This window comes from Argopecten irradians, chromosome 9 (genome assembly GCF_041381155.1).
Source record: "Argopecten irradians isolate NY chromosome 9, Ai_NY, whole genome shotgun sequence".
NCBI lineage: Eukaryota > Metazoa > Mollusca > Bivalvia > Pectinida > Pectinidae > Argopecten > Argopecten irradians.
In genome coordinates, this window is record NC_091142.1 from 3,759,976 (window position 1) to 3,781,152 (window position 21,177).

The following is a 21,177-nucleotide window of genomic DNA, read 5'->3' on the forward strand; positions in this document are numbered from 1 at the left end:
GAAGGTCATTTCACATACATGTACATGTTAATATTTTTTTACGATCTACTATCTTGTTAAACTTTTATGTGGGTGGTGCCATCTTGTGTTGAATTCCGCACCAAAAAAATTACCAAAATTTTCATGAGATTCCATTATTGTTTACTTCCCTCTGTCAGAAACTAACTTGACAGAATTTTGAAATTTCTTTACATATTTTACATCTTCGTGTATTGCCTTACCCAAACATTTAATTTAATGCCCAATCAGCAGGCTCCGAAATATTCAAATGTCCAAAAGGGGATTTCCAAAAATCTATATTTGGTTTGATTCTGCGGTCCCTATTTATTATCATAATGTTTTGCAGGTACAAGTGGAAATCACGTCCTGTTATGGCAGTCGAACCCCGTATTGTGCATGTGGACTTGTAGTTGTTGCAGGCAAAGATGTGTTTCAAATCTACCTGTGTAATCGCCCATATGACATTAGGTATCAATCATGCCTCGACGGTGTTCTGACAGTGGTCAAACAATCAAATGCGAATTATAAAGTAAGTATAAAGCAATTGTTAAAGTTATATGCGCCATAAATGGGGATGGGAGAAAAATTTCATAAGATATTCTTTCTTCAGTAATGAATTTGAAACCTTAAGTTTTGATTCATTAAGTTATGAAAATCATTCAGACAAGCATGTATGATGCGTTATAAACATCAGTTACAACACAGAATGTATGAACTGTAAAATTTAATATACAAATATGAAATGAAATTGCAGACCACATTTTGACTTCACGGTCTCAATTTGTGCTTATTTCACTACATTGTAGATATAAACATAATGATATTGGCAGTACTGCTAAAACTCATTTTTAAATCTTATTTGTACCTGTGAAATTAAAACTAATGCATTGTAAGAATTGTAATTCTTAATCTGAATCGTAAAATGGCATGGAAAGCTACGGATAATATGAAAGACCATTCCTCTTCTTGGCGTTGACGGCTGTAAATTTTTAGCGTACTATATCATTATATAAGGCTTTCTAAAGGTTAGCTACCAGTGAAATTTACCATCGCACCGATTTGGCAAAATTGTAGTGGCGTTTGTAGTGTATGACAGAGAACTTATACGATACTTTTGAAGATGCATGAAATCGCTTAATGGATAACTAATGTTTCCCACCACTGTTTCTTTTGTTCGTAGGTAAATTCAATAGTAGGTTATTTCAATTGAAAATATTTTCAGAGCGTTTAATTAAGTATTATCGTAATAAGCTATGCTGTTGCCTTCGTGCTAGAGGGAATTTTCCTTTAGCTGGGTCGACAGAGAAACGGACCAGCACGTCCAGGGTCACCGTTTCGAGCCCTGCTTCACATTATTCAGATACATACATATTATAGGCAATGGTCTTCACTATTATAGTTTATAATGTTTTCAAAGTAAATAAGATATCAAATTGGTTTTTAATAATAGATTGTGTTTTATTTATATTTCAGATATATTTGCCGACTGGTTCAGTCATCCACGTGGCGATGAGAATGCATCGTGGCCTCCTAGATATCTATATAACACCCACGGTTCATGAATACAGGGGGAGAATATCCGGTCTCTGTGGGGATCTTGATGGACATAAAGCAAACGATTGTGTTAGTAAAGGTGGTAGCATGCCTTGCGAGGAACCAGTGACAGGTCAATGGGGTTATCGCTATCATCCAAACTCTTTCACACAGTCGTATAGGCAAGTAAATATTGGCATCGTTACTGGTATGTTAGCTTTTATATTCAAACGGCAAGCTTTCAAAAATTTGAGTTGTGAATTCCGCCCATGGATGTTCATCATTCAAATGTTGTAAAATTAAAATTATGGATGTCTAACTTTACTTTTTTTCTGATTTGTTTTAAAAAGGCACTAAGGAACTTGAACCAATTTTGTTAACAATGTCCCTTGGTATGTGGCATGAAGTCTTGGTGTGTCACATATTTTCAATGCTCTATTTTGTTGCTATGCCGACAATTGTTATCCATTATAAATGTGTGGAATTATATTAAGTACATTTTAGTACCCTTATCCATTCTTACTTCTATTTTACAGCAAATAAATTTGTTAGTATGGTAACGAAGCATTATGGAAGCGTTTTTTGAATCACATAGAAAAACATTTATGTTTTTTATGAATAACTAATAGTGTTTCTAATATACAACATTTGGGTGTAGAGTGCTTCTCTCAATTGTAAACAATAAAAATAGCTGAAGCCAAATAAAATTGTTCTGATAAATCTGCTATTGAATGAATTATGGGTCGATAACTCCAATAGAAATAATGCGAGTTATGTTTTAATGTCACAGGCTACACCCCACTGAGGTTCTACTGAACATTGACATCAACACAGACTCTCTACCTTCCTACCCTCGGTCACACGAGACATGTTCCTGTACCAATGTAATCCATGCCACAGCACAGTGTTCCTCAAGACAGTACGCCCTATGTACTAATCCACGGAATCAAGTGAAATGTACAAGTGTTAAACAAAATTCTTTGAGGAAAAAGCGACAAGCTGAACATTCCAACAGCTATGAACACCATGGTATCATCAAACGAGTAAGTAGAAGATAAATGTTTCGAAGAATCAACTTTTATCCGGCATGCTTTCGACAGTTTGATTCTACAGAAAGCATATAGGCTTTAGACTAGTGAAAGAGTTCACTGTTTATTTTATTTCTTTTAGCAGGCAGCAGTATTTAATGAGTCCGAAGCTATCCAGCTATGTACGGCAGCTCTGAATACCGTGGCGAACGAAGCCTGTTCTCATATTGGTGTCAACTCATCCAGTGACGAAATAAATAATTGTGCTGCGGATCTCATGGTAAGAATATGAATGTTATTAAAAGTTGTGGAATTAAAACAATGATTGGATTTTCATTTTTTATCCTTAATTAAAAATTACTAACTTGCATTAGGGAAACATTGTGAAGGATCAAATTATGTGTTAATTTTTCTTCTAGAATTCATGTTCTAATTTGAGGCTTAGGTTATTAGCAAATGTTGCCTTTGTTGCAATATGGCATTGAGGCCATAGACTGCGTACATTTTTAATATTTCGAGGTCAAAACGATATAGAATTAGAAAGTGTGTCGTTACGTAAGAACTCCTTTGTTGAACCAAAACAAATCTTGATATCATCTGTCTCATTACTAATTTATCATATCTACGAGCGCATAAAATCTGCTATTTGGTTTGTTATGTAACAGTATACAACAATCTGATGATTGACAAATAAATGGTAACAATGGTACATGACTCCAATCAAAATGCCAATTTAAGATTTACTTAAACAGCTTACCGGAGACGGAAATTGGACCAAGTATGCCATAGATAGAAGTGAAAGCTCGTGTCTAGAGACGTTAGAAAAGAATACAACTCTACAAGAGGAGAACCCAGATATAAGTAACATTATAAGGAATAATACCTGTCCCCTTAACTGCTCAGAACAAGGATCTTGCTCAAACGGTAAGAAATATTCCAGAATATGAAAAAACCCACTAATAACATTTATACATTTTACAAAATTGTTATATTATCTGACAGTCCGTAGATTTCATATGTAAGTACCATACTAGGTCGGGGATACATTTGTAAGCTTTATTAGTAATCAATACTTTTGAACTAAATACGGGTGACACATGCTTGCACGAGCTTTTCTTTGATGAATGCTATACTAATGAATAAGAAAACCAAGCAAAAAATATGATTACGATTTAGGCAGGAAACACGTACACCTGGGATTAACCAAAACATAGATGCGTTTCTGTTTCCTAAAATATATGTTCAATACAGGTAAATGTATGTGCCAGGAGGGATTTGCCTCAGACGACTGTTCCTTTGACCTCAGCAAACCTCTAGAGATTCATGGCCTCGAGAATGACGGACTCTGTGATATTGATGACAGCTGTAGTTACGTAGTGGTAGAAGGTCTAGAGTTTCCTTCTGATATCAACATCACTTGCCAATTCAGCGGTCAAGCTGTGAGTATCAGAAAACGTCACCAACAATCAATTAAATGAAAAAGATATACTACTTCTCTTACATAATTCTGACGACGCAGGTTGTTTCGTTTCTATTCAGATTTGCTATGCTTAACATAATATGTTACTCGAACACGGAACGGCCATAGCCTTGTCAAACATGCTGCTGCGACCATTTAACTTATGGTCGAATGTGAAATAGTGTCACGTGAGAAGTTAGAAAGAAAAAAAAATGAAAAGATAACATCTTACATTAAGTTGCGTTTTTCTTTAACTTTGTAGTGGATCGGCCGAATATGTAGGATAAATTTATGACATCTAAATACTTAATCCCATGCTGTCTTTCGAGTAGAAGTATTAACAGTGGCAGTTAAAATGATTTTACATAGTCAGTAGAATCGCTTGTGATTTCATTTTCATTTCTTCATTATAGTTTACTTCAGTATTGTAAAACTGCAAAATTAACGTAAAACTGTAAAAATAATCATTGAGCAACTGATGGATTTAACAATTAGTTCTTTCCCCGCAGCTTACTATGCTGATGGCAATAGGGGTAAAACTCGAAATTGTGACATTTTTCTTAACTTCACTATTCATTGTAAACATGGCACATATCCATTATATTATATTATATTACATTTACAGACGTTAGTCGGGGAGATAAGCCACACTCTAGACGTGTCAAATGTAACTGCGGACCCCAATACGTTGTTTACCGTTATATGTGAACTACCTGTAATAGACACTCCATCCGATCGACTTGGGATCCAGTACAACGTGTCTGTGGCTATGGACGGTTTTGAATTTAGCGAGGCAATCAATTTCGTCGTGATTGATACAGCTTGCCAGGATTTCTTTAATAGCTCTGGAAAAATCACATTTTACATTAAGGTTTGTATATCGCTGTAAGTTAAAAAAAAACCCGTAGAAGTGGTAATCTCGTATTTTGGGTAGCCAAGATATTTTTAATCAGAATAAATCTAAGAGTTACATCGAAAAAATAATGTGATCAGTTGCAACCCATGATTTAAAATGACTTGATACATCAGACCAGACTATGAAATTAAAACATGTCATTTATTAAACTAACACATGACGGAATAAAGACAATAAAGCTCGTATATTCATAGAGGTATATATTAAACAGTACTTATATTATCCTATCAGAGACACCTTAAACATATACCCAGGGTTTTCACGAATTACAATATACAATACTTTACATCTGTTTGATAGTTAAACTTTTGCGTTATTAATGGTGTTCTTATAAAATAGTTCCACCCACAGTTACATCAAACTAATGTCGTATAAGATCAAGTCCAATTACAGTTAAGACTAATGTCCCTTATGCTAACAAAACTATATATTGCGATAGTCTGTAGACTATATCTGGAGTAACTTATATATGTCTATATTTATTATGGCCATATCAAGGTTTTCCTCCCTTTTTGGTATTTCGTCTATATCTCGAATATTTTTTTTCGTAAATACATGTGTAGTTATCTTTGTCTTTGCTAGCAACTAATAATTGCGATGTTCTGTAGACTATCTGAAGTAACTTTCATTTGCTTAATCACATATATTATATTTACGTATTTCCATGTTATTGTTTTTATTTTCTACGTATAGGACGGATTTTGTTTCATTAATGAAACATGCTACCCAGAAGGATCCTACAAGGAAAACGCTTTATGTTTAGAATGCAGACCTAGAGAGAACCTTCACATGTGGTCAAATTCTACTAACGAAGGTAACTACTAAGATGTATTGGGTATAAAATTGTTCTTGATAACATCAAGTTCCATTGTCTGTGTTCTTGGTTTCTGGCGGTGAATCAACATTTTTCACGATGAAAAAGTTCTGGCTTATTTCTATTGTTTTACACATTTTTGTTATGCATTTACAGATTGTGTTGTTAGCGACAAAGAAACAGAAGACCCTACCTCTGACGTCATCATAATTGTTATATCAGCAGTCACTGGATCGCTCTCTGTATGTCTCCTTGTCTGCGTCCTGTGGTGCTTTTGTAAAAAGAAAGATAAGAGGTGAATAAAATGATTATCAATAAACATATAAAAAGTAACTAGGTTCAATTAAATAAGATATTGAAGTTCATTATCTCAACATGTGATCCATCAGCGAAGTAGCAATTGATGAGTGACTTTAATTGACATAATGTATAACTGAACAATGGAATTTAATTGATTCACGGAAAAATGTTATTTTGGTTTCCAAATTTTCGCTATTTTTTCAATTAATTTTAGGCGTGATAGAATACTTTTAATACAATATGTGTGACGTCATGAAATAATGCGACGTAACCTTGGCATGTATTTTTGATAATGTCATTAATATTGACTTGCAGTCGACGGATCCATGTTCATGTCGCAATGATAATACTGTTTTATCATTCTTTTTTGTATTTAAGAAAAATCCTACCTTGATGAGTGACAACGTTATCACAAGTCATAAATATCCAACCTTTCATGGATGTTCGTTCATTAAATACTTCTCGAATCATGATTTCGTTGTCACGCTCTCAAAATATGAACACATCATGTTTATTATACTCGTGTTCTTTATATTCAGATATAACAGTAATTGCAGCAACTTAGTCCATTATTGCATATACATGTATGTTACAAGTAGCAAAATCTAATGAATCGACAAGTCGCATTATAAATTTACCGAACATTTATTAAGCACCTGATATCAATCATTATTGAAGTCGTTCTTTTATGATAGCAAGCAGGTGGTAGAGGATATTTCAATCAACGATGATGTCGACGAAGAGGAAGGAAAGCCTTGTATAGCTTGGCTTAATGACGAGGAGCTAAATACTAGTGACCAGATGGAGAAGAGTAAAGCATTGAGACCAAAATGGAACCAATGGACGAGAATTCCGGAAATTCTAAGTGATAAACAGAAATCACAGAGTATTGATACTCAGAATTCCGTTCAAATCCTTAACGAATCTGTGAAGTGTGTTGAGATTGCCGATCATGTCCATCCTAAGGAGACAAGGTGAGCAGTTACAATGGCCCACTCGTTGTTATTTATGTAAAACAACAACGAATCTGTCTGATTACTGACTGAAAAAAGTTATTTTTTCACTCGCTTTTAGTGTGATTTTGTATGTTCCATCATTCAATTCATTGAGTATGTATTACCTTGTATATAATTGAGTGATTACACCGGTTTTATGTATTGGATTATGTTTTATCGAATTCCTAGAGTAGCAATACAGTCAAAGCTCTCTATAAAGACCACCAAGGGACTGAACAACTACAAGCCCTGAAAACTCGAAGCAAAAGGCACCAGCTTTAGTCATATTTTCAGTTTTATCCTTGTGCACCTCAATGGAGATTTGATTAAATCATTTTTAGACTTGTTCATTTTTGTGTTGAGAAATGGGGGTCGTGTCTCGTTATGTAGAATTAGACAATTTCGGATTCAATTCGTGGTCTTATTCAGTAGGTATTCTCAATAGAGAAGAGGTCACAAAGGCAGGTTTCACTGTAGTTGCTATATATCTTTGAGTCCTACCATTATGGACGAACGGCGTCACTTTAATTGGAAATATAAACTTTGGGCAAAAACATATACATACCTAGATCATTTCATATGTTATGTCATATTCGCTATTGTTCTCCATACAAGTGTTTTGTTTGTTTCAGCAATCATGTACAAAGAGCTATTTCGGTCGACGATGTCTTCGATAGAGATGATAAGCAGACGTCCATTTTCAATCTCTATTCAAATGTTAAAGAAAGCAGGATCCAAATCGACACAGAAAATGAAAGAGAGAACATGGATGGCGATATAACGCTTGGTAGTCCAAACCCTGAGACAGGATTCAAATTTTGGATATATAACGAAAATCAATCGACAACTGATGTTGGTACTAACGATTTATCAAGCAGAGGAAATAGCAAGGAAGTTGAATCGGAACAACCGTCCAGAGTTTCAGCTGATAAAGGGAGTCAACAGAAAAAGAAAAAGAAAAGAAAACGTAGAAAGATTGAGCCTGAGTGTTCCATCGGAGATCTAGCGATCATAACTGAGGATGATAATGACAGACGGGAGAAGAGAAAATCAAGGAAGAAAAGCAAAAGACAGAAGAAGGAAATAAGGTAAAGACTGACTGATAATATGTAGACAGAGTTAAACAGAATGGTTTATAATACATGATTCGTACACATGGTTACCTTCATATGCCATGTTATGAGGCATTTAATGTTAACATATTAGAAATCAAATTTGTTTGTGGGGATGCTCGTTTTATGATCTAAAGATAAAAAAAAGTTTAACATGAATCGTAGATTTCCAGACAATATCTTAAAACATGCATTGTGTTGGTGTATAGTATATGGTTAATTATCAATATATTTGAATACAGTTGTACCGGTTTCTTTTATCGATTAATTTCCATTGCTGATTTATTGCTGGGTATTTTTTCAGTCATCATCTAAATGAAACCAACACAGCCGACGATAAATGTGACGATAACGTAGGGATTCCATTTGCTTCTCTATCGAATGAAGGAACATCCGGGAGTAGAACTGACATGAGGACAGAACATGACGACCATAAAGCGGACTCAACTGACAGTCATATCATCCTGGTTAGGCCAAACACTAAACCGAACCTTGACTTCGTAAACACACATGAAGTAGGCTTAAAACACGACATGTCTAAGAGAAACACAGAAACCAATGAACCTGATATAGTAAAACCAACTCCAATCCCAAATCCTGGAATATCTGATACCTCTGGCGCAGAACAAGACCTAAATTGTGACACATATTTTACCAATCCACCAGAAGATAGAGTTGCATTAACCAATCCATTCCTTAAAGACGAAGTCCTTGCGAGTGAACCAAGGCTGTTGGAAACCATATTAGGAATAGACATGTCAGAGAATAAGAGAAAATCCAACAAGAAAAAGAGGAGACAACATCAGGAAGAAGAACTAGAATCGGCAATCGTAGACAGGGAAGTTATGACTGATGAGCAATATACAAGGAAACGGAAGAAGAAATCAAAGAAAAGAGACATAGAAAACATGGATGATATAAGGTAGGTAAAGAACGTGTGATTGACAATCAAACTAGTCAAGGTATATTTCCCTTTAAACATTTTCATTGAAGCATTGGTAATTTGGGGATCTTGTTCAGCATTGTATATTGGATTATATGCGTCCACTTATTTTTATTCCATTTATTGTGTTATGCGTTGCAGTATATACTAAATGTCGCTAAGCTGGAAAGTTTAACAAAACAAAAGGAAATTAAAACATATTGTAAATATGTACACTGCATACATCAACCCATTACCTTTTGATTGTCATTTGTAAACTGACATTCATTTTTGTCCTTTCAGCAAAAGCGAAGATAACAAGTCGAAATTTTGCCCAGATGAAGAACTACATGTCGTGACTAAGAAGAAAGAGGAAGCTTCGGACCTAGGTATCGAAAGGGTCACAGGAAACGATACAGACAAAACAACATCAAGCCAAAATGACCACAATCTAGAAAGTCCAAGGAGGAAATTATTCGCTGACGATGAAGCAAACATCGAAACACAATCAGTTATCTCTGTTGCTTCCGACAATTCGGGTACTGAAGGGATAATCGTGGACGGCGAGCCGGCACAAAAGGATACCTTGTTACCATCGACAGCAACAGTTGAAAAGGGAAAGCGAAAGAAGAAAAACAAAAGACGGAGAAAGAAAAAGAAAGTGGTACCTCTGCCATCAAATGGAAATCCATCCCTGGCATCCAATAAAGGGAAAGAAAAGAAAGCTCCGAAAAAATCAAAGACTAAAAACATCAGAAAGAAATAAAATGAACTCGAAAACCTTGAGTAACTATCGATACATAACACGAGAAGAGTCTGTTAATAAGTCGACAAGATTTTGTTATGTAGAATTCATTACAGCGTTAATATTTTATTTTCCCCTCAGTGTATTGTATTCAAAATTTTAAATATATTTAGACAATACGCACAGATATTGTCCCCTTAGATTACCTGTATGTTCTATATGTGTTCATTATTTATGGTTTTGTGTACGTCCGTGAACGCCCTTAACATGTAATTTTATTTGTTCTTCTTGTGTTTTGACAAAGGGGCAGATCGCCTCGAAAAATTCGACAATCTTTTGTCCGGACTGTTAGAATTAATTTTTTGCGCTGTATTCAATATTTTGTAATGGTTAAGCTCTAAGGATCATGAATTGCCATTCTGCATTACAAGGGGGATAACTTCAATCCAACTATTTTACGCTTAAACATGGATTAAGTAGCCTACCTTCTCATATCTCATACACCAATGTTTTGAAAATGAAGGTTTAGTTTGGATAGATAGTTTTATCTTATAAAAATGCATATCTCATTCGATCTGTTTCTTCTGACATTCGTTTAAGTATTCCCGTTATAGGTACGTGATACTTGAGTTTTATTTGAAATTACTATCGATGACCATACCATTGGAAAGGAACAATAAGGTAACACTTGGATGATCGGGCGGTGCAGCGGTTAAGCCGCTGTTCACCTAGAAGGCCAGAGTTCGATCCTCAGCACGGACATGAAAGTGTTAGGTGTCACCTGTCCGATCACGTGGGTTTTCTCCGGGCACTCCCACTCTAAGACATCTCGCGCGCTAACATCCGGGTTATCGAATTGCATAAGCTGTATAACTTGTTCCGCAATCGATGTAAAATAATACTTTTTCTATTATTTATTTAAAATAACTTAATAAGTACCTTATGATTTGTTTAATCACAAGTACCTTGATGACAATCGATAATTGATATTAGGTCTAGGATTAGATAACATGTCTCTGGTAAATGAAACTGTAAATCGACCACCTCAAAATACTATCATTTTACAATATATGTATATGTTAAAACGAACAGCTGGTATAGTTTAATATTTGTATGCCATTTTCCAATAGTTTGCCATTAAGATATGTATATAAAAGTTGTTGATATTAAATTATTTTGTGATTTCTACTTATTATATATCAGCCATGATGTCTGAAGTCGATATGGTTTTATGCTGACATATTAAAGGAAGGTGATTACTTATATTTGTTCATTATTAATAGCATTTTCATAATGATAACGACCCGTATGCTTTTAATATCATACAACAAATAAAAGAAATGAAAATAAAAATGTATGCTGTTTGTAGTAAGTACTTTTTGAATTTATTTTTTAAAGATGCTCCACCGCCGACAGAGCATAAATGATGTTAATCATTTGAACAATAATTGGTGTTTAATCGTGTATATATGTGCCTAATTAACACAACAAATAATATAAAATAATTTATTTCGCCTTTGGTGCATGCGCAATCAGTACTTCATTCCATATAGGATATAGTGTCACGGAATTTTTTCGGGATGCAATTAATTATTTTTCATATTTTTAACTTGTAGTAAAATTATAAGCTCAAACTTTTCAATGGTGGGAATGGTGTAAAGTAAGTAACTTTTGTAACTGGAGAAAAATACTAAATCGTCTGCTCCTGTTTTTTATAGTGAAAAAATACCATTTGTCAGCGGTGGAGCATCTTTAAAAGTATATCCATATAACAATTGCCATATTTCAGACATAGTTATGATGTTTTCATTTTTTTCATTTCTATGAATAGTTTGCTAACTACAATGGTTCTGTATTTGTAATCTTTGGAAAACGATTGTTTTGTTACAACATGTTTTTAAATGAATAAAATGATCATATTGTGTGAAATAAGACTATCGTGGTGTTTTTTTTTTATTTTTTTTAATTTTTTTTTTAAATCTCACTGATCATATGTTATACATACAATTAATGAGTAATATTACCTAATATATCTTGTCTACTATTTAAGCATTGTGTTTCATATTTTGACCAACATTTTTAATGCGCTAACCATAATATGTATGCTACAACTCCCAATGTATGTTTTATACGAATGCGTGTCGAACATATGGCAATCACTGCTTATATTTTCATTTAACTAGCCATTTCCAGAATAAAAAAAGAAAATAGATGAAAAGAAATAAAGTATGAAATCAAAAGTTACGTCTGAATAGAGACATTTGATGGAACAACTTGTGATATGGCGGGAGATAGAGGATGACACTCATTTCCGGTGTGCTGTCATGTGTTACCGACAATACAATAACAGTAGATGAAATAATCATATCAATAGCCGGATATGCAAAGATAAATGCAACTCTTCAATACATTTCAAATATGTGATTAAGGAAATATTTTCACAGTGATCAATTTTATGATTTGTTTGATATTTTTCAGTGAAATGCGTTGTCGTTTCCTCTTGAACTCTGATGTAGATATTAGCACGCCAGAGTCTAACAGCCAATATTAATATCAGAAATTATCATACATTTTGTACATTTGGAACATTACACAATATGGATATGTGTAGTGGTGATATAAGTATAACGGCAAAAATTCAATCTGTCCGATATGAATACGTTAAACAGGTTAATACCAATTAAAACATTAACATGGCGAACGTGTTCCACAAAAGAGATGATCCACCACTCCATGACCGACTACAAATTTACACTTCTGTGGATATAAGTAATTACAATTTGGTCGTTCAATACTGAAAAAAAATCAACAAATTGAGCGCCGTGCATGAATGCAAAAGGTCCGGAAATCAAATCATTACTAAAATAAGTACGTTTTCAACTACGATAATATTTAAAGTTAACAAATGCCGACAGCTGATTAGAGTTGATTTTATTAAAAATAAATCAATATTTAAAACTGAAACGTTTTTGAAAAGGAATGCGGCTATTGTTCCGTTTTCGTGTAATTCCACTCCGACAGAATTTGTTGCGATTTTCCCAGTACACGACCAGTCGGTCAATTCACTTGAAATTAAATATACAAATTGTTTACAGCACTTCACAACATATGCGGGGTGATAATACTCTATTTAAAATCTAACTCTTGTAAAATATAGGTATTTTGTTTCTAAACTCATTATCATAATTGCAATCCTACAAACTCTAACATCCAAGTGAAAGATCTCACCGAAAACTTTGAAGTTCAAAGTTCAATATTAAGAATCCTTTGTATAATATCATCCTAGATAACCTAATGAATAGGAATATCCATTATATGCATTTACATGAATACCATGTGATTTCCAAATGTTTTTTTATACTGTTAACCATAGCTAAATAAAAAATCAATATCCTCTTGCTACTTAATTACAAACATTAGAAACACCATAAACTAACATATATAAAGTTTCATATGGAAGTGAAAAATCCGTAAACGCGCGTTAATGCTGCTTTTTATGTTTAGATATTTACATTTAAAACTCCACATCAATGAAGCTATTAAACTTCGATCACTTCATTTCCCATTGAAAATAATTGGTCGCGGCTGACCTCTGACCGACGTGATAATACATTTAGAATTGATTACATTGTCACCTAGTTTTGCACAGCTTTAGCTAAATGAACATTTAGAAACATATACAGATATGTTTGATGAAGTGATATTAAAATTGTTAGTACTATACACATAATCTAGAAGAATATAATACTTTGATGAAACACTGACTTAGGCTCAAGTCCCCGGAAAATTGCTGAACGTAGACCTAGTACACTAGTTGCTTATTTGTATAATACTATCATACCGAATACATAGGATTCGACTGTTGTCAATGTCGGGAATGGTATATTGGTTTACGTAAATATAAGGATATATATCAGCTTGTATTGGTTGATAAAGAATGTTAATATCGTGCAAATGGTAGACGAACTAATTCGCAGTTTAGTTCATTTATACGAGATTAACTGTCTACATCAGTCAATGCAAGCAACAAACTTAACAATCAGTCATCAATGTAGCGAAAATGATTTTATAACTAGATAAATGAAGTCTTCAATGATCTCACTGAAAACTCTGCCATATTTCATAAATGTATATATCATTGTTTGATGTCTCACGATTCCAATCAGGACGTTTTCTTAGGTGTTGCCATGGTGTCACGCAGTCAGGTGACTGTCGCAGTCACCTACATGAATACTAATACTGCGAAGACCACCAAGTTTTCGAATTTTTTGATGCAAATTAAATCGTATTTACTTGTTCATGATACTGTATGACTATAGAAATGTGCTTTACAAATTTTTCAGTGTGTGTATAGTGATTTAAATGTTATAAAAGCAGACATGAAGAGGCAATTTTTTCCGAATAATTGACAACTATTTTGAAAATTTTGACAAGGATTAGCATTTTCGGGGGAATGCACAGCATTTGTTATTATGCATGTACAATTACCTTTATACTCATGTTTTTTTCATATATATTGAGTTGAGTAAAGGGATGGTTTAACGAGAATTTTTAAACATGCGTTAATGTTCACGTCTCGATAATGAAAATGTTCAATTTTATGATACAAAGGGTACATAGAAACCATTTGAAAATTATATGAAAAAGAGTTGACTATAGGACTAAAGATATACAAGTATATCGATAGTTTTAACAGTGGTTATACGACCGAAACTTCCGTTATTATGTCGCCGCCCTATTCCGGCTGCAATGATAAGAATACACTGACAGAATTAAACATGGCGCGCCTATCATCGGACCAAGCTTTTAAAGTTGAAGACATGTAACAATAACTCCGAAATACACAAAAACAATCGTCTTGGCGTCAGTGTCACAATGTTGACGATTATTATTTTTACTTTTCCTGGGGTCTTGTCTTGGGTAGCAGTGCTTTAACTTAGCTGAGTGAAAACAGACGCCTTGGAATGCATTTAATATATTTAATAAGTAGAAAACATATGTAAAATCACAATATGGATGTGTGGTGCACCGCTAACACTTACGGTGTTATTATAACAGTTCAACTCAACATTCCGTTTGCTATACAGCGCGTCCCGCGTTGGCGTTCTTTCCTCCTGAATCTCTCCTTCTCAAACTGTCGAGTTGATTCTACATCCATGCGTGCAGCCTCATGTTTAACCTCAGATCTTGCACGAGCTCTCTCTTCCCTCGCCAAAAATTATTTTTCCTTTGTCACTTAACAGTTTTGCAACTGCTTCTGCTTCAACCCTAACCTTTCCCAATATGATAGCCATTTCTCATAATATACGCCACATAAAAACAGACAATAAAAACCAATGGTGATATCTCTGATAAAATAATTGAATTCGAAAATAATATCTGGTCTCTTTACAATTAGTTGTTTTCCACATGTAGCTACTGACCAATAATAGTTGTATTGTTGCTTTTATTTGTTTTGCTTTTTTTCAAATGAAATCTGACTTCCATTACCGACATTTTTTGTTATTCCAATATCCTCATATTTCGTTTCGTTTTTAGGCTCACGGGCCTTATGATAAAGATGCATTAAAAGAGATTATATATTAGAATTAAAATAGTATAAATATTGAGTAGCTATTTAAGGATCGCGTTTCAGTATTCCTCTTGGTGGTAAATAGTTGTATTCAAGTTCAGTAGTGAATGAGCGATGAAGCGTTACTGTAAACAAACTTATTTCCACCAGCGATACAATATACTGTAAAATAATGTGATTCTAAATCGTGAGCAAATCTCGACGTGCAAAGAAAAAAAATATCGAAAATAATCGCTAGGTGTCAGCGAGACAAAGGTACACGAGCTAGTGGTTAACTGTCGATTTTTCTTTAACAAGGAATTGACCGCAGGATAAAAAATAACACGGTGAGTAGATTAGAATACAAAGTTTATAAGTACTTACTCTGCGTTCACTTTTCAATAACTGGATACTGTTCTGTAATATCATTACCTTATATCGTGCAAACTACGTATACACCTACCCTGATCTACCTTAGTTTGAAAGGTCAATGGTTTATAGATGTCTGATCAATTAGTTTTTTTAGCTTCAGATTGACACTCTCTGATCATTGATGTCAATTAGCAATTAATGTACGCTGTCTGAATTTATTGATGTCACTTATCTATAGATGTACGCTGTCTGAATTCATTGATGTCACTTATCTATAGATAAATGCTGTCTGAATTCACTGATGGTACTTATCTATAGATAAATGCTGTCTGAATCCACTAATGGAACTTATATATAGATAGACGCTGTTTTAATTCACTAACGTCACTTATCTGTAGAAATACGCTGTCTTACTTCCCTAATATCACTTATCCATAGATAGACGCTGTCTGAATTCACAGATGAAATTTATCTATAGATGTATGCTGTCTGAATTCACTGATGTCACTTATCTATTGATAGACACTATCTGAATTCATTAATGTCACTTATCTACAGATATACGCTGTCAGAATTCACCTCTGTCACTTAACTATAGATAGACGCTGTCTGAATTCACTGATGTCATCATCTATTATGACACTATCTGAATTCCTATGTCACTTATCTATAGATATACGTGTCAGAATCACACTGTCACTAAACTATTGATAGACGCTATCTGAATTCACTGAATGTCACATCTATTGATAGACACTATCTGAATTCATTATGTCACTTATCTACAGATATACGCTGTCAGAATTCACCACTGTCACTAAACTATAGATAGACGCTGTCTGAATTCACTGATGTCACTCATCTATTGATAGACACTATCTGAATTCACTAATGTCACTTATCAATAGATATACGCTGTCATAATTCACCTCTGTCACTTAACTATAGATAGACGCTGTGTAAATTCACTGATGTCACTCATCTATTGATAGACACTATCTGAATTCACAAATGTCATTTATCTATAGATATACGTTGTCAGAATTCACCACTGTCACTTATCTATAAATGGACGATGATTGAATTCACTAATGTCACTTAACTATAGATAGACGCTGTCTGAATACACTGATTTCACTCATCTATTGATAGACGCTGTCGTAATTCACTGATGTCACTCATCTATTAATAAACACTGTCTGAATTCACTGATGTCACTCATCTATTGATAGACACTATCTGAATTCACTAATGTCACTTATCTATAGATATACGCTGTCTGTCAGAATTCACCACTGTCACTTATCCATAGATGGACGATGACTGAATTCACTACTGTCACTTATCTATTGATAAACGCTGTCTGAATTCACTGATGGTACTTATCTATAGATAGAAGCTGTCGGAATTCACTCATGTTGCTATCAATTGATATACGTTGTCTGAATTCACTGATGTCACTTATCATTAGATGAACGCTGCCTGATCACTGATGCGAGAGTGGTACTGTCTCCAGTACGTTGATTTTGTTGTGGTGTTAATGGGATAATTGGCAGTGATTTCTGTCAAATTAAGAAAAGAAATTAATACAATAAACATAGGAGGAAAGTACTGTCAATTATGTGTATTTCACTAAAGATTTAACTCGGCAAAGAAAGTCGTATGAATATGCAAATCCATCGCAATTGTTTTCCGTGTAATATATCGCATTTATTTATCAACTTTTAAACATAGGTTTATCTCCTATGGAATTAGAATTGTTTTAACAAGGTATCCAAGACAACGACACTTTCTTTATCTAACTACAAGTAATTGTGTCTAGAGCTCTGTATTGTACATTAATTCTCACCTTCTTTCTATTCCTCCAGATAGCTGTACCAGTATACAGTAACGGATTGATGGCAGCATTGATCGGCAGTACAAACACCATAACCCAGGCATAAACCGTGTCTGGGATGTCCATTCCAAAACGTGAGGCAACACCTAGGACATAATGCATATACATATATCATCAGCATACGTAACAGTCGGTCAAGTCATCTGCAAAACTGACAATAATTCCATCAAAAACCAAAATATTCATTATTCCAGTTTTTGTTTTTCAGCAAACAGTTAATTGATAGTTTGCGGTACTAAATATCAACCAATATTGCTATGGTTGAATTACCTTTTATATAATCTGGGGCGACTGAAACAAATCGAACACCTACCCATGACACCTATGGGAAACCAGCAACAGAAATCGGTCGCCACCACAAAGAACAGAGTCCACGCTACAGTCATCTCTCTTCTCCGTTTCTGTGAAGAGGAGATGCGGGCACCACTTGTTCTCAAACTTTTGCAAATACACATTTGACCTACTAAAACTAATAGAAATATAAAGCTGTTTAGACAGACAAACACAGCGAAGGAATACTCAGTCCCTGGCTGTTCATTTCCTCTCAGGGGCAAAGCGAGACAAACACTTGATTGCGAGTAGAATTCATCCTTAAAGTACGACTGTAAAGCGATTACAGGGATGATGGCTAGTGTCCCTGAGACCATCCACAATAACACTGAAACAAATACAGACCATTTCCATGTGACGTTCCCTTGAGAAAGACGAGACAACGGAAACATGATGACAATAAGTCTGTCTATCGTCACCATGAGAATCAGGAAGGTCGACATCTCGCTGGATACACTAGATAATATACCTGCTGCGGTACATAAACTACTGTTCCTCCATTTGTGGTCATGCCATGCATATTTCCCGTCGTAATAAATATCAACTACTCCTATTATCAACAGATAGATACCCATGAGCATATCCGACACAGCCAAGTTCAGCGTGAATAGAGAGTATTTTTTTCCTAAGTTACCTTTGTCAATGAGAAGTCGATACATTATGACGGCAAGGTTTCCACCTAAAGCACATAATCCAATTATCCAAAGACAAACTTTTAATATTGTGGAGTTTACCAAGGAATAGCATGAGGAAATAGCCTCCCTTTTTGACTTACACAGACCAGCAGACAATGCACATAGCCACAGGGGCCGATGCATCTCTCCGCAATTTGCCTCTTCAACTGTTGGAGGTCTAACACAACACATGAAAGGGACATCAGTATATAAGTTCCTTAAGTTATATAGACCCTCAAACATATGTTCCGTAACTTCTAATTGATTTCGCGCGATGTTCAACTGAGAAAGATTTTCTGGCAAGCGAGGTAAATGTGTCAGTTTATTGTAAGACAAGTCTAGCTTTTCAATGGCCCTTGACCAATTAACAGATGAAACTGTTAAATTCTCAAACAGATATTGTTCGTAATCACCAACCATTTTATAGAACACTTTGTCAGGCAGAAACGATATTTCATTGTGATGTATATGTAGTTCAGTTAATGCAGATAATCCAAGAAATAGATCAAATGGGATATTCTGTATGTGATTATTGGATAAATCGAGCTCCACCAACTGGTGCAGTCCACGGAACAGATTATTTGGAACAACTGTGATGTTATTTCTGTTCAGTAATAAAACTCTAATATTAGATAGTCCACCAAAAAGATCTGCCGGGAGAGTTGCAATGTTGTTGCCCTTTAAATTAAGAGCGGTAAGTCCTGAAAGCCCGTGGAACGAATTATAGTGAAGAACGTTTATTTCATTGTGCAATAGAAGCAATTGATAAAGTTTAGTAAGCCTATAAAACACATTAGAAGGAACAACAGATATCTTATTAAAGCCTAAATTTAGAATGTTCAGTTCACGCAAGTCATTAAAGACGCTGTGAAGAAGCACTGAAACATTATTCATACCCAGGGAAAGATGGAAAAGATTCGATAGGCCAGAGAAAAGATCAGATTGAAGAACTGAAATTTTATTTTTGTCTAAATAAATATGTGTTAATTGATAAAGACCTCTAAACACATTATGAGGGAGTTCAGTAATTTTGTTTTCCTGTAAGTCAAGTTTCTTCAGTTTTGAAAGACCATTGAAAATATTGGATGGGAGAACGTCTACATTACATGAAGAAATATAGAGCAACTTAAGGTTTGTCAGACCATTGAATACGTCAGAGGAAATATTGATGAACTCATTACCAGACAAAGAAATGTTTTGAAGTTTATAGAGCCCGTAAAACAGGTTGCTAGGAAGGACTTGTATTCTGTTATGGGACAGATCGAGATCAGTGATTTCCGGTATACTAAAAAACACGTGTTTAGGGAGGATTTGTATGTTGTTATGTGACAGATCGAGATCAGTGACTTCCGGTATGCTAGAAAACACGTTGTTAGGGAGGACGTGTATGTTGTTATGGGAAAGGTCGAGATCAGTGACTTCCGGTACACTGTTAAACACGTCTTGTGGGAGACAGGAAATATTTCTTTCGCTCAGGTCCAGCGGAACACGGAGAGGCGATGTTGAACAGGCATGGATCTCCGTACAGCTGTAAGGTTCTGAAAAATAAATTCCAAGACTAAACTTTTTCCATATTGTTGTCAACATTTAATATTAGTTGATTTATTACTTTGTTAAATACATAACCCATTCAGTTTGGGTAAATTATAAATATATATTTGTATATAAGTATTAGAATGGTGTTTATCATGATAATATGCCAGGGTCGTTATATTAAATTGCCAACTCTTCAGTATCTTTTGATGCATAGATTAATAAAAAAATAAAATTATAAAATCAATAACTAGAATATGTCAGCGGACAATTTCAAGGGCCTTTCACCAACAAGGAATATCGGCCAAAGTAATCCAATAAAAAAACATTAATAAGCCCCTATCTCAAAATGATACAGGCCCACTCTTATGTCTCTAAACCTCTCATGGCTTGACGAGAAGTAGTTTAAATGTTTAAGGATTTGGGGGCATGTGACCTTGAATGAAGATCAAGATAATTAATATTCACAAAACTGGAAACCATTGATGCCAGCATGCCACATACCTTATATGAGGTTTCTAGGCCTTCTAGAACTCCACAAGAAGTCGTTTGATGATTTTAGATTTATTTTGGCTACGGGACAATGTCAACTATATGAACAAGATTGGTAGCCATTTATTTCAGCATGTTGCATGCCTGATATTAGGTCTCTAGGCCTTCTAGAACTTCACAAGAAGTCATCTGAAAGTTTTGGGATTTTTTGCCCCTGTGACATTAGATATAGATTAAGGTCAATTATCTTAACAAACTTGGTAGCCATTTATGTCAGCATACTGCAGGCATGATACAGACCTATTGTTAGGTTTATAGGCGATTCGGAACTTTACAAGAAGTGATTTGAACATTTTAGGATTTTTTAACCATATGACCTTGAATAAGGTTCATGTTCATATGAAACCTGAGACCCTGCCCTACAACATAATACAAATATTTTAAACATAATATTAACTAAATCAATAGCAGAGACTGCAGTTTCATCATTGGTGAAAAACCATA

General features: G+C 34.6%; 2 protein-coding genes across 3 annotated transcripts in view; one reads left to right on the forward strand and one right to left on the reverse strand.

The window, feature by feature from the left end:
• The window catches only part of LOC138331116 (uncharacterized), a 28,992-nt gene extending 16,993 nt beyond the window's left edge, over positions 1-11,999 (forward strand). The window contains exons 15-27 of one of the 2 annotated variants that reach the window (XM_069278578.1): positions 347-529; positions 1,474-1,715; positions 2,324-2,576; positions 2,707-2,841; positions 3,314-3,485; positions 3,813-4,000; positions 4,646-4,891; positions 5,630-5,750; positions 5,907-6,045; positions 6,746-7,024; positions 7,678-8,133; positions 8,462-9,079; positions 9,383-11,999. In XM_069278578.1, the coding sequence (XP_069134679.1) occupies positions 347-529; positions 1,474-1,715; positions 2,324-2,576; positions 2,707-2,841; positions 3,314-3,485; positions 3,813-4,000; positions 4,646-4,891; positions 5,630-5,750; positions 5,907-6,045; positions 6,746-7,024; positions 7,678-8,133; positions 8,462-9,079; positions 9,383-9,845 (3,495 nt within the window). In that variant the 3' untranslated portion in view covers positions 9,846-11,999. Of the gene's footprint in view, positions 1-346; positions 530-1,473; positions 1,716-2,323; positions 2,577-2,703; positions 2,842-3,313; positions 3,486-3,812; positions 4,001-4,645; positions 4,892-5,629; positions 5,751-5,906; positions 6,046-6,745; positions 7,025-7,677; positions 8,134-8,461; positions 9,080-9,382 lie in introns of both variants that reach the window. The other variant, XM_069278577.1, reaches the window with a different exon arrangement.
• Positions 12,000-17,204: 5,205 nt separating this feature from the next.
• Positions 17,205-18,695, reverse strand: LOC138331008 (G-protein coupled receptor GRL101-like). Its single transcript, XM_069278468.1, has 3 exons — positions 17,958-18,695; positions 17,597-17,730; positions 17,205-17,309 (listed from the first exon to the last, which is right to left on the reverse strand). Exons 1-3 carry the CDS (start codon positions 18,631-18,633, stop codon positions 17,205-17,207), a joined length of 915 nt encoding a protein of 304 aa, XP_069134569.1. The 5' UTR covers positions 18,634-18,695.
• Positions 18,696-21,177: the final 2,482 nt, after the last annotated feature.